This window comes from Microchirus variegatus, assembly GCF_963457635.1.
Source record: "Microchirus variegatus genome assembly, chromosome: 4".
Classification (NCBI taxonomy): Eukaryota; Metazoa; Chordata; class Actinopteri; order Pleuronectiformes; family Soleidae; genus Microchirus; species Microchirus variegatus.
Genome location: NC_139805.1, coordinates 30,350,443 through 30,365,274, shown reverse-complemented (window position 1 = coordinate 30,365,274; position 14,832 = coordinate 30,350,443). Strand labels below are relative to the sequence as shown.

General features: G+C 40.2%; 1 protein-coding gene across 1 annotated transcript in view; it reads left to right on the top strand.

The window, feature by feature from the left end:
* Positions 1–3,974: 3,974 nt before the first annotated feature.
* The window catches only part of LOC310926196 (LIM domain and actin-binding protein 1-like), a gene marked incomplete at its 5' end in the record, with an annotated part of 15,271 nt that continues 4,413 nt past the window's right edge, over positions 3,975–14,832 (top strand). The window contains 3 exon segments of the mRNA XM_083888295.1: positions 3,975–4,096; positions 5,496–5,541; positions 11,146–11,559. Of these exon segments, the coding sequence (XP_083744421.1) occupies positions 3,975–4,096; positions 5,496–5,541; positions 11,146–11,559 (582 nt within the window).

Below are 14,832 nucleotides of genomic sequence, written 5' to 3'. Positions count from 1 at the left end.
CTAATAAAAAAATCACGTCATCATTGGATCGTCCTTCATGTCATTGTGTTGAGTCTAGTGTCTTCATTTTGTTAACCTCTTCCTATGCCTGTCTTGAAACTCTTAACCTTGAACCAACAGTAAGTGAGAGTAATCACATGTTGTTTGTCTATAATTATGTAGTTAATGTGCAATATGTGTAACTAATATTATATGAATGTCTGTAAGGAATGTTACTGCTGTGTTTGACTGTATTTATTTAAGAATCAGGGTTATGGTGTAATGTAGTTTGGTCCAAAGTCCTTGTGCTACTTGTCGCCAGTATCGCTCTGCAACTCGCTGATGATGTAATCGGCGATGGTGAGAGAAGTGATGATTGTCTAACAACTGTGTGCATAGTGATTTTCTTTTTCTTGGTCCTTAAAGGTGCATTATGTAATAAAGCTAACTGGCAACTGTCCATAAAATCCCCCTAATCTGTCACAGAGTCTCAGGAATAATGTTCATATAACAAACTGAACTCACAGTACAGCCAAAAGATTTGCATTAAAAAAGATTTTGCAGACTGCAAATCATGTTTATGTTTTGAAATCATGTTTTGGCATGTGGCGCCACCTACCGTCGTGTACCAATCATTGCAGTCAGTAGAGTCTCAGCTGCCAAGCAACCACGGGTTGCCAGTATAACAAAACCTAAAAGGTATTTTGAATTTGAATGTAGTAGCCGTTTTTGGCCACATTCTTTCATATGGCACCTTTAAACATTATCTGTGCGCTTATAAAGATTCATGTCCTGACATTATGATAAATAATCCCTCCACGCACAGGAATTGCAGCATAGGCTGATCATCTCTCACTAGGACTGTTTGAATAAGTCTTCGGGGCTGTGTGTTATGGGATATCTCTGGTCCTCTGTGAATGATGCTCATAGCGTGTCATCCTCCGATAACGCGCTCCTCACTCTCAGCTCAGCGGTTCGCAGATTGTGTTTCCAATCTCGCAGTCAAGCGACACAAACTTCGAGCACAGGTTGGAGCACGTCGACTTGTGCCTTTGCATGCATAACTGTATGAGCTCACGTGTAATTAGTGCATGCAGTCAGGTAGTGGGACTGTGACACTATATGAACTGAAGGGCACATTATAAACTTGTAAATCAGTAATCTTAGACAGCAGCAGACACGTACTGTATTCTTCACACACACACACACACACACACACACACACACACACACACACACACACACACACACACACACACACACACACACACACACACACACACACACACACCTGGACTCTGGCACCAACTGTAGATAGATGTTAGACATGTTTACTTTTTAAAACAAGGCCTTTATTGTCTATGTCATTATTGTCTATCAGCTGGGTGGTCTCTATTGTCTAAAGCAGTTATTCCCAGAGACTGGCTCAGGACATACAGATGACCTACAGGAATTTCTCTTAGGTCGGCAAATATAATTTCTCACTGTTTGGATCTCCAGTTGCCCAGCAACATTCTTGTGCTGCACACAGGAAGTATTATGTCAAGAAGACAGATGCGAAGGTAACAATGATACTGTGCGAGTAGGGCTGGGCGATATGGACCAAAAGTCATATCACGATATATTTTGGTTGAATAACGATATACGATATATATCTCGATATTTTTTCCGCAAAGTGAGAGCTGTGAAATGAAATGTTCAGTCAAAGTCAAAGCCAAATATAAGTAGTTTTATTGAAAACCACTCATAATAATAAAATGAAAACATAAACACTGTGCAACAGGAGTGCCTTTTATAAAATCAAAGCTCCATAAGGTGCACATTTAAATAAAAAAAATATCTTAAATAAAAAAAGCCTATAAAATAGGCCAATCTTTTTCTGAAATAAATATGTGTATATGAGAAAAAAGTACAATATCAAAATGTTTTAGTTTGACAACTATAAATGGCTTTTGAAAATCAAATTACAGATTTTCTTCTCTTATAAAAGAACAAAATATGACCAACCCTAGTAAGGGCAGCATTTATATATAGAGACAGCAAAATAAAGTGCTCATTTTAAGAAAAACATTTTTAAACATCAGCTTCAGATTACCTTTTTCGTTTTTGTTAACTTATCTGAACAGTCTCAACCAGTTGCACAAGAAACAGAGCAGCAACTCAATAAACATTTCCCCCTCTTTTATTTTACTTTGATAAACAGTAGTGCTGTCACATGTGCTGCTTGACCACATATCGCTGGTCGACGCTAAATGGGTGACGTTAGCGAGCCGGTTTGCAAGACTGTCTGACGTCACATTTGCGGCAGTGCTTCTCGTGCACAATAGTTGCGACTGGGAAGCGCATATCTCGCCATGTGAAAGGACACCGCTTTTGTTATTGCACACCACTTGTCTGGAGTTTTGTCGGGTTGTGGACGGCTTGCGCCTGTGGCTTCTGCAGCGCGCAGTTTCACACACTCTGCATGTTGCACTTTGTGCCACGTTTTTAAGTGGTGAAAAAGATTCGTATTGCTTCCATCACTGGCTGCAATGTGCTTATGGCACTCCCTACATATAGTCTGGTTTTGTTGCTCGTCTGATGATTTGTATCCAAACCATCTAGAAATGATTGAGCCACTGCTTTTACTTTAACTAACCCAGACGCTCTCCTCCGCACGCTCCGCAGACGTTGCTGCTTTCTCCATGTGAAGCGGAGTGTCTGTACCTGCCCCTCCCCTCTCTGTGCATGAAAGAGGGGCGGGAGGAGCAGTGCAGAGAGCTCCGGTCAGCAGCTTGTCTGAAGCAAGGATCACAGCGCTAATTTGAACTATATCGATATACGCGATAGGGTCTAATTCCATATCGCATTTAAAAAATATATGGATATATCGTAAATATCGATATATCGCCCAGCCCTATGTTCGAGTAAAGCCAGATGATGCATACATGTTGGAATATGACTGAAATTCACAAAGAAGCGTCCATGAAACGTTTTAGAAGTTTAATAAGATGAGCACGTCTTATCCCCACACTGGCCTCTGTGCTGCAGGTGTATACACACAAGTGCTCCCTCATTCAGGTCTGATAATATTTGAGAGAGCATGTTTTCAGGCAGTGTATAAATAATGTTACATCATGTATTTATGCAACTACATGCAGCGCATCAGATATCGTTCATACCCATTCACTCGCTGCCAGCACAGCCGTCAGGAGCAACGTGGGGTTCAGTGTTTTGCCCAAGGACACAGTGGCATGTAGACTAGCAGAGCTGGGAATCAAACCCTTGACCTTCCATTTGAAAGACAAGTTGCAGAGAAAGAAAAGCACACCAAAAGGGAGTTTCTGCCATAATAATACTCCACGATTCACACAAGAAATTAATGCTCGGCTCATTAAAAAAAAGGCTAAACTTTACCAAACTCTGATCTATACAGAAAGCTAGCATCAGAATGAATCGACTTCTATGTTGTTAAAGAACAGAGTGTCAGGTGGAATTTTCTGTTTCACGCAAATACAGACAAAACACAGAAATAGACTGAACTCTAGTCTGCACCCTATATGAATGCTGTGCTCTCCTCGTCTGCATTGGACTGGGATACAGTAATAATAGCAATAATAACAATAAAAATTAGAAGAATTACTTTTCATGCAAGCAGGCCCAGCTTTCACATTAGCAAATGTATATCTTTATCAGTATCTTTGTAAACAGCCCAGTTAACTTCACTTAAATGAATTTATTTGGTCTCATTCATGTAGTATTTAGCTTGTATATGTTTTCATATAAATACAATCATGCTGTGATGGATTTATCAAAATCATTTCTTGGTTTACCTGTTAAAATATATATTAGCTGGTTAAAGAAAGAGTCAGAGACATTTGGTCTTGTTGGGTCACAGTGGTGTATCATCTTAAAAAACTGGCTCTCTTTCACCACAGTTCTACATACACACCTGTATACATACCAGGGCTGATTGTGGGTGTGTCTGTGTTTCAGGTGCTCAGGTAGCTGCAGAGATGGAAAGCGGTCCATTCAGCCGTCGGTCCTTTGCGACGCAGTCTCTGCGTATCACTGCCAAGGAGCTGTCGTTGGTCAGCGGCCGAGGCAAAAAGACCGCCATCGCTGAGCGCTTTTCCAAGTGAGCAACACCTGCTTTTCAGAAATGTTCAGTTAGTTGCTACACAAGAAATGAACGCTAGATAATTCTGTCGTGTTAGACGACCTCTTTGCAAATCAATTCAGTCCGATTAGAAATTACTTTCCTGTTTACAAGGAAATCATTTGATGATGATGATGATATGTGTATGCATCAAGCGTTTAATCCGAATAAACCATTCTGACATACATCTGTAGCAGTAGTAGAAGAAGATTCACTTCCTCCTCTGTTGTAAACAAACGCCTTTGTCCCTGCATGTCCTCAGATATTTCTCCTTTCCTTGTCTTCATTTCCCTCCTCCCTTGTGTCTGTGACTTTTCTTTCTGTTCTTCCTGCTCTGACCTGCATTATGTTCCTCAAACAAAATTGTTTGAAAACAAAAGTTTTTTCTGTTCTCCATAATGAAGCTACAGACTCAACAGTTCCCACTGCTGCTGTCTTCAAAAAAACAGAGAGGGGAGGAAGACATTTAAGCCACAGAGTGGAACAGTTTGGTTTGGTACAGAAGGCCACAAATTTGTTTTGCATTTACATTGGGAATAGTAACAAAATAACCAGCCCCAACCATTCCATTCTTTTGGGGTACCAGAGTAAAATGGTACGACTCCACCCACAACAGTCAGCTGATTGGGTGACAGAAAAATTGGTGTAAATATCGCATGGAAATTGAGGCAAATGCCTGAAGTCTAGTCAAACAGCCACAAACCTGTCCTTGCTGTGTCACGCTCACTGTCGCCACACCGGTACGACACTGCGCTACTTATCTCACTGACGTGGCCATTGGGCACAGCCCACACCCTGCCTACTCAGTGGAAGCACACGCCTGAGCCAGGACTTTTCCATTCCAAACCGCACCGTGCTGTACCAAACTGAATTGTACCACGATGGAAACACAGAATTACATAAATCCAAGCACATGTAATTTACTGGTTCTTTTGAAGTCTCTAAAAAGAAAAAAAGTCAGCTTCAGACCAGTTTGTGTTTCACCTCACAATGCGTTTCTATCCATCATAAGCAGAAATACATCACATTTATGTACTGGAACATACTGGATCACAGTATTTAGATTGCTGTGTTTACATTAAGCATTTAATTCTGATTATTATGGTCCATGCTACTGATACTTTCAGTTACACCAATGTTTTTAGTGTAAAATGTTGTAAATACTGTTTAGGATGACAGTGAGGTATAGTCTTTGGTCTAAGTTCAGACTATTGTTGAATCTGCTTGCTTTACCGCTGCTAGCAGTAAAAATAACATATTGAAACAAGCTAAAACATACAATTCAATCTAGAATGTATGTCCTTGTTCGTCTCACTAATTTCTGTTCAGTAAAAAATGTTGTGTCACTAGAGGTCAGTGTTGTTTCCCTGTGTTTCAGGTACCAAAAAGCTGCTGAGGTTTCCAGTGCAGAGAAGAAAAAGGGAGTAAGTATTTCTGTTGTGCTTCTAAAAAAAACATTTAATTTCCCAGTCTCTTAAGTTTAGAGACATCCCTAACTCTATGATTATGAAACGCTTAAGTACAGCCGTGAGGTTTCTAAATGTGAAACGTGAATTCGAGATACACCACGAGTCGCTCCCTGAAAACAGGTGATTAAGCAAAGTGTAAGTATGTGTTGTACGTCCTGCTTCATTTGCTCAGTCGTTGCCGGTCGTGCTGAACTAATTGATCCATGTTGAGACACACACACACACACACACTCACCATGCTAACACACACACTGTCTGGACCAGGCTGACCCTCTCATTGGCCACTTGTTGCAGTGGGCAGACTATCAAACCCATAATCCCACTTGAGTGTAATCCCCTCACGATGCTCTCTGTGCTTCCCACTGCACATTAGCAGCTTTGTCCGTGTGAAAGACTGATAAACAGACATTAGTTATCAGATAATAACATGAAGTAATGTGTGTGTGTGTGTGTGTGTGTGTGTGTGTGTGTGTGTGTGTGTGTGTGTGTGTGTGTGTGTGTGTGTGTGTGTGTGTGTGTGTGTGTGTGTGTGTGTGTGTGTGTGTGTGTGTGTGTGTGTGTGTGTGTGTGTGTGTGTGTGTGTGTGTGTGTGTGTGTGTGTGTGTGTGTGTGTGTGTGTGTGTGTGTGTGTGTGTGTGTGTGTGTGTGTGTGTGTGTGTGTGTGTGTGTGTGTGTGTGTGTGTGTGTGTGTGTGTGTGTGTGTGTGTGTGTGTGTGTGTGTGTGTGTGTGTGTGTGAGAGAGATCCAACAAACTTAGTATGTGAGGACCTGTCAAATGTCCTCACTCTAATGGTTTCTGTCTCCCATCATAAGGACTTTTTCAGGGTTAAGACTTTTTTTAGGGTTGGAATTATGGTATGGGTAAGGGTTGAGGTCAGGCAGTGATGGGGATGGTTAACTTTAGGGTAAGGGGTCAGGGAATGCTTTATGTCCATGGGTGCGTGTGCGCGCCTGTGTGTAATGCTCTAGCTCATGGGTGTCAAACTCTGGCACACGGGCCAAATTTGGCCCTCTGTGTAATTTCATTTGGCCCTTGAGGCAATATCAAATTAACATTAGAGCTGGCCCGCCGGTATTATACAGGGGCACCGCCGCTGCCTCAGCTCCGCACCCAAGCTGCTCAATTGCTCTCCATGTTCGGCAGCACTTACCTATGTGAGCAACTTTTCTCCTCAATGAAGATGACGAAAACATCTCACAGGATACGTCTGACTGATGAACACCTTCGTTCGATAATGAAGGTTGCCTCAGCTCAAAGCCTGAACCCCGACATTAATGAACTAGCATCCAAGAAAAGATGCCAGGTATCTGGCTTGGGCACATCAGATGAGATCAGTGTGTCGCAAACTGAGCAGTAAAAAGGCCTGAATGGTTGATTTATTCATTGTTATTTTATTTTCAAATTTATTAGCTTGTGGAAAAAGTTAATGTTGATATTTACCTCAGAAGGCTGGAAATAGAAAAGAGGCATTCAATTTTTTATTTAAATTTTATCTAATATGCCATTGATGTTTTTTCGTTTGTTTTTTGAAAGTTGATTTTGCACTATTAAGTTATATAAGCGTTGCTTGTTCCATATTCAGTGTTAAAGCAAATCAGTGTAGCAAACTGAGCAATAATTAACGTTTTATTCATGCACTTTCTCTTGCTACTTCAAGGCTTGAATGTTTGATTCATTCATTATTGTTATTTTATTTTCAAATTTATCATTAGCCTGTGGAAAAAGTTTATTTTGATATTTACCTCAGAAGGCTGCAAATAGAAAAGAGGCATTACATTTTTATCCATCCATTATCTACCGCTTATCCTGTTTTTAAGGTGCATTCAAATTTTATTTAAATTTTATTTGATATGCCATTGATATTTTTTAATTATTATTATTATTATTTGAAACTCGATTTTGCATGTCACTATAAAGTTATATAAGCCTTGCTTGTTCAATATTCAATGCAAAACGTGTTTGGGTCCCTATTAAAAGGTTAATTTGTTCAACCTTGGCCCGCGGCTTTGTTCAGTTTTAAATTTTGGCCCACTCTGTATTTGAGTTTGACACCCCTGCTCTAGCTGATGACAACGACAAACATGAATGCTCTGTATTTAATGGACAGGACAAGTTAAAATATGCCCTCAAGACCAATGTCTGTTAAAGTCCTGTTTAAGTGTAATTCCTTTGTAATTTATAGTTGAGTTAATTTGATTAATTCAGCAGATAAATTACAAAATATTGTTAAATTAACAAATATTTCTCAAAACCTAATTCAAACCAATTACTTGGAAGATATTTGGACTTTGCATGAGGCTCCAGTAGCTTTTGATGGACATTATTTTTCTCTAATCTTTAGACTTGAATGAATCATACTATTAAATAATAATAAGTAATAGTTTAATTCACAATACATCTTTTTTAATCTTTTATTTATCCAACATCTTTTTCATTTTACTCAGGATTTAAAGCTGCGACAAACAATTATTTTGATAATTGATTAATCTGTTGATTATCTTCTCCATTAATCTGTTAGTAGATCCATAAAATGTCAGAAAGTGTTGAAAAATATCGACATGATGTTCTCTGCTGTCTTGATTTTGTCCTCAAACAAGATTTTGTTTGTCAGTTTCTGTGATTTATTTGTCAAACAGAGTAATGAAACCCAGAGATTTTCACATCAGATCAGAAAGCTTGTTTTAATTATAAAATAACCCTCTAAAACTGAATAATTGATGATCAAAATAGTTGACGATTAATATAGTCATCGATATAGATCCAACTGAATGAAGGTTGTAGCCCTAAAGCAAAGTCACAGTACAATTGAATTTGAATCACATGACACATGGCAGCTTGTCTGTGTCAGTGTTTAGTGATGAAAAATGTGTCCTAGCTGCAATAAAAGTTATAATTTTTAGCAATAACTTTGAAACTTTACAACTCTATAGTAACACAGCCCCTCTATAAGTGTATTTTAACATAATGTAAAGAAGAAATAAAACTCATAAAAGTTTTTTTCTTTAATTCCCTCAGTATTTTTCCTAAATTCTTGTCTTATATTTCTTATTTAGGGCCATTTTTCTTAAAATTAATCCTTGGTTCGGAGCAGCATTCTGCAGCTTCAGTGTTAAATAGTATTGTGTGATGATGCAAGTGTGTAAAAATGTCACAGTCACCACAGCAAACAAAGAGTTAACTTTTCCCTGAATGTATCATTTCCTGCTCTGTTTCCTGGGTTCTCTCTCTCTTTGTCTCTCTCTCTGTCATTCAGTTCCCTGGTGTAAGAGGTTGAGCTAAACTCTTACGAGTAGAGTTTGTGTAGCTGCTGTCTGGGAGAGCGTTACCACCCTTCACACAGTCTCTCGGCTCACTAACCTGTGGAGAAAGGACTCTCACTTTCCTTTGACTTTAATTTGACTTTGTTTTTTTCTCTCCATCGCATTCTCACAGGATTTTTTGGTTGTTGCATTGGTTAAAAAAGAAACGAGGAACAATCTTCATCACTGTCCAGTTCTCTGTCCACCCTGGACTTGCTCCACAAAGACCGTAATTGTGCCTTTCTTTCTTTTTTTTTTTTGTCAGTCATGTTGTCTTGTGTTATTTATTTGTGTGTTATGTCATTGTTCAGTTAGTTTTGTCACGGAATGGCTGTATTAGTTCTCGCATCTCAAACTTAAATTTAAAACTTGTTTTGAGGAATTGTGGTTGTAATAATCTTCATTTTTTTCCTGACCCCAAACAGAAAGTGTTTACAAAGATTTATTAGTCAATTAGTTTGCATAGATTTGCTCTGATGTCCATATCCTCTTTTTGTTACATGTCATTCCTCTTTTATGATTTAAGGAAGTTCCTGCAGGTCACTCTGCATCACTGTCCCTCCCGTTGTTCTGCTGTTGCTTTCTGCCGCTCAGCACGTTTCATCATGACTGGTGTGGTGCTTTTTGGTGGAAAAGAGAAGTTTTGAATGCTCAGCTCTGGTATCTCCGTCTTTATCCAGTTGTTGCAAATCAGCAGTGCCAGCGAGGCATCCATTTCTTGGACCGGCTTTGAGCAGCTGTTCACCAAATCTGTCACTGAAGACTTATTCAGACTCTGGCACTTCCTTTAGTCCATTGTTCGTGGTATTAGGATTTAAAGCTTGAGTCCATCAGTTTTGTTAATGAATCACTTTTTAATGTTATTAGTTGAAATCCTCTCCATGTCTGAATAGCCATCAGTAAATGCAGTTAGTATTAGTAAAATAGGGTGTAGCAGGAGTTAGTAAAAGTTTGCAATTGTTTTTCATCAAAGCTCCGCCCTGAAAACACACGGAACAAACAGTCAGTAAGTTGTAAATGAGCTAAGGAAGGAGAAAAAGGGATTTATCGGCTGTCTACATCTGACTCCTCCTCCATAGGTGGCGCTGTTTCTCTCTATAAGCTAGTGCTTATGAATCAGTTTCCTGTTGGCCTTTTTTGTCACACAAAAGCGACCAGCGAGATGGACGGTGAGCTGGAGCGTGCTGTGGTTCTGTGTGCTTTGTACCTGCTGTACATGTAAATCATGATGCAAATTAGATGGAGCATGATTCTTGTGGTTGCTGTGTTCTCCAAAGAAAAGACAGCAGCAGCCGCAGTTTATACGTCACAGACAGAGGCAATAGAAGTTTGACACAAAACAAACTAAGAAGTGTCGGACGTAAACAGTTGGAGTGTATTCCACTGCTCAAAAAACTTGGTTTAGCAAATTGATGGGATAAACACCTATTGTCTCTGCCCCTGCTCTGTTGCTGTATACACACAAATGCTGCTTCGGTCAGGTCTGATAGTATTGTGTGACAGAGTCTGTTTTCCGACGAAGAATGCAAAATACAAACAATGTCACATTTCTGCTCACAAAAACCAAACACAGGTAGAATAATAACATCAACGGTGACAAAAATCACCATATGTTGCATACTGCAGCTTTAAAGGTGAAGTAAGTAGTTTATAGTGACATCTAGAGGAGAGGCTGAAATTTACAACAACAAACTGCTCCTCTGCTCACCCCCTCCCTTCCCTGAGCGCTACGGTATCCTCAGCCGGTCAAATGTCTTCCTCGTCGTCTTTCTCCGTGGTGCGGGCGTACGGTCAGGTACTGGTGTTCCTTTATCCGCTGTAAAATAAGTGTGGTCCTTCATTCCAAATGCCTAAAAAGATCCACTCTCAGCCTCGTCTCGGCGCTCGATTTGTTCTCTCGGGTTTGTCTATACAGGCTCCCGTAGAAACATGGCGTCTCGCTGCTAACAGTGGCAATGCAACACCATGTTATTTTACATGACTTTTTGAAACACTACGAAAATGAAACAAAAACTATTATACAGCGACTATACAATGCAGGAGCACATAATATGTATACAAAAGTGGATTTTGGGTCATATAAACCCATAAATACTACAGTGTCCCTTTAAGCAAATTAAGCTTTACTGCTAAATGGGAGTACTTTCAGAAATTGTATTGAGTAGTATTGAGTATTGAGAATGAAAATATTTTTTAACGGTATACAGTGTTTGTCGTATAATTCTTGTTCATTCATGCTTTTACTTTCCTTACTCACAGGAGAGTGCGACAGCGTCCCTGCGGTCCGGCAACCTGAGCGCTCTGAAGAAACGCTGGGAGCAAGCTCAGAACCGCGAAGGCAAGACTCCTCCCTCTGGCCCACCTGCAAGTGACATCGGCTCTCACCGTCGACCCCCCGCCCTCACCAGGCTTCCGTCCATCAGTGAGAAAGCCCCTCCAGTGAAGAGCCCTGGCCTGCTGACCACTCAGGGAGGACAGTCCACAGCCGCTCCGCAGGCGTCCAAATCTGAAGAAGTGACAGGGATGGATAGGGATGAGGTGACAAACGGCAAAATACCTGAAAAGCCTGAAGAGCAAGTTCCAACCAGCCCCCGTGCCTATTATGGAAAAGCCAGCGTGCCACTGAACAACCTGAAGATGAGGTTTGAAAGAGGAGAGGACGCCATGGGCAAGGTAAAACATTCAGCTCCTGCAGGGATCTTCTCTGTGCACATTTTATGGAAATGGTTTTAAATGACAGTTAAACACGGACATGGTTTGGAGCAGCATCTTCTTTTTATAAATTATCTTTTAATTAGGGAAACACTGTTCAATGTCATTAGAGGAAAAAAGTGCTTAGTGCCAAGAGTTCAAGGTTCGTAAAAAGACATTGTTCTCAGTCCTCATGGTTATCCCAGCAGTTTCATTGTCCTTTCATTTTATTAATAGTTACAAAGACAAACATATAGCTGAACTGTTTACGTCCAGAGAAAAGGAAAGAGAAAATGAGCAGGTGAGTAAACAACAACAAATATGTGAACAAATATGATTGGATTGGACGTTCCTTCAATTCACTATCTAATAAAGTGTACCCATCTTTCTACAGCGCGGAATGAAATATCCATCTTTAGGTTTGGAGAGAATGCAATATTTTCTATCAAATAAAGATCTATTGTTATGTCCATACAATTAGGAGCATCAGCTTGTTGGTGTACTTGAGAAACCATGTGAGGAACATTTGAAAAAGCACAATTTCCATAGATATATATGAATATATACAGTATATCTACAAAACTACAGTGAAATGCGTCTGTTGGTTATACTCGAGGCACTTAATGGTCCATCATGTAATATTTCAACTGGGTTTATTGTCAGAAATTGAAAATACTACCCATAAAAAGTTTATAATCACTTCTATATTAAATATTTGTTTTTTTGTAGCTGTAGAATAATCCCCTTATATCCCTCTGGTTGGACAAACCAGCCAGACAACCAGTGTGTTTCGCATTTTCAAAACAGAATCTTGCTACGTAGACATAGCAGAACAACTTATTTTCTGGTATGTGAAGGCCACTGTAGTTCCTTGACACACATGGGAGTCTGCAGTCTAAGCAGGAGATTTGTCACATATTCTTACATGCTTCATTAAAATCTCATTTATGAATGAGAAGCCTTTCATATTTTTTTAATTCTTGCTCTGACAGTGGTTGAGCAGCATCCATGTTAATGCTGGGTTTTTTTCTTGTGAAATATTTTCCAAACTGTTCAAAAACAGTGGTTTGTTATAGCTCATGTGGCTAAGTCCATGTTGGATAAACTTTCCTAACCACCATTAACTTGCAGATCTATTCCCATTTTGGCAGAGCTACTTTACAGCTCCAGCATGTTGCTCTTCTCGTCTCTTGAGGTCTCACTCTCATAGGTGTGAAGGGTTCAAGATTCTTTGTCATTTCTCCCCCACTCTGTCTCTGTCTCTCTCTCTGTGTGTCTTCATCTCTCTCTGCCCCAAACAACAGACACTCCACTCTTCACCTTCCACAACAGAGGAATGCAGGAACATTCCTGACCTGTGGCTGTTTCATTCTTCAGAGGATCACCTCTCAAGAGTGACTGTCTTTATCTCACGTTTCATTAGCCACAGTGTGTATCCAACAGCTCTGACCTTTACATTGAGTGTGTGTGTGTGTGTCATGTCATGCAGCAGTACTAGTTGTATGACTGATACCATGAAGTCACCAACAAGCATGTGCGTGCGTGCGTGTCTGTGTGTCTGTGTCTGTGTGTGTCTGTGTGCGCGCGTGAGTGCAGGGTAATTGTAGAGAGGAACTGTCTGGTTTCCTCATTAGTGTTGGTGACACGTGGGCACGCACACTCATTCTGTATGTTCAGGTCAAAGGCATGTTGGTGTTTGTCCAGCTCACACTAACAGGTATGAAGTGACTGACTGAAATGGCAATCAACTTCACTTTGCTGCTACTTTTCCTCTCTCATATGCACTTCTCATTTTCCTATTTAATGCTGAGCTATTTTTCCTGTGTGACTGTGAAAAAACAAGCACAACAGCAGCGACTGTCCCTGTTCTGCCAACACCTGTGTCGACCTGTGAGAGGTTCTCCATTTTTACATGACCTCAGACGACTTGTTTTACTCCCGTGTCGCGCAGGCACGGGAAATCGTTCAGGCCAGGCCTGCAGAATGAATCACAAAATAATCGAAATAGCAAAACGACCTTTGACAGTGAAAGACGCTGATATACGATGAAGTTAAAAATGCGTGATGAAATCTTGCCGTGCTGCAGGAATTCAACTGCCCTAAAATCTTTCTCTTCAGATGAGATTTTTTGACATTTTGATGCACTTTTTCATTGGAAAATGATAAGTCGTACATCGGATTAATATTTTTTTTGACCATATTGATTAGGCTTAGGCTTTAGGCTGATTTAGGCTGGATTTAGGCTGCAGCAATGTTAGATATGCAACTAGAGTGTAAAACGGGGACTGCAATTCAAATTAAAGGCACATTTATACTTGGAGACGTCATTGCAAGAACAATCAGAATGAAATGGAGCAATACCTCTGGAAATCGTGGGGGCCAGTACAGAGTCAATAGTCCAATCAGTCAGGAAAACGAAGGAAAAGAGTCTACACAGACATTTAAAAATGTTTTTTTTGAAGAGTCTCTGCAAGATGATGTAGACTTACAACCAACTATATGATATTAATGAGTTGACTTGCATTCAGCAGTCACACCTTGCGTTTCTGTCCATTTCAAATAAAGCACAATAAAATAACTTCTCGCCATGTTTGTTGATGCCTGTCTTGACTCTCAACACTGCCCTCTAGAAGAAGACGTGCAAAAGACGCATGGAGGGTAGTGATGGATGGGGTGGTAATCGCAGGCTACCTCGCAATACAATAAGAGATTCATGGTCCACGATACCAATAATATCACAATACGACGATTGTATGATAATCAATTTATTATACGATCATACAGCGATACATCACAACTGTGACGTCTGTGAAAAGTTAAAAGTGCAGGATTTCTCTGTTTATTCACAACATAGAGAACAAAGTGCATAAAGTCTATGTATTGAACGTGGATGGAGCATCTCTTAACATAGTTTTCTCCACTGTTATCCTGATGAAAACTCCCTCTTCTTCCAGGTAACTTCTACTCAAGTTTCCCTCTTTAACTTAAGCAGAACTGACACGAGGAGACATGAAGTGGCTATGCCTGGCGAGTGAAACGGGCAGGGACCGTGTACTTTAGAGCATCATAATTTGTTAATTTTAATATCGATATTTGCCCTGGTGTAATCGACTGGAATATTGCAAGTGGAAGGACAATGATAATGGGCCTTTAATGCATTGGAGAGCATCGTCTCCTCTCTTCCGCAGAGACTCGAGGTTGCCAGGTAGTTTAAGGAAACCAATCCTGCACGAACCCAAAGACTGAACTACAAAA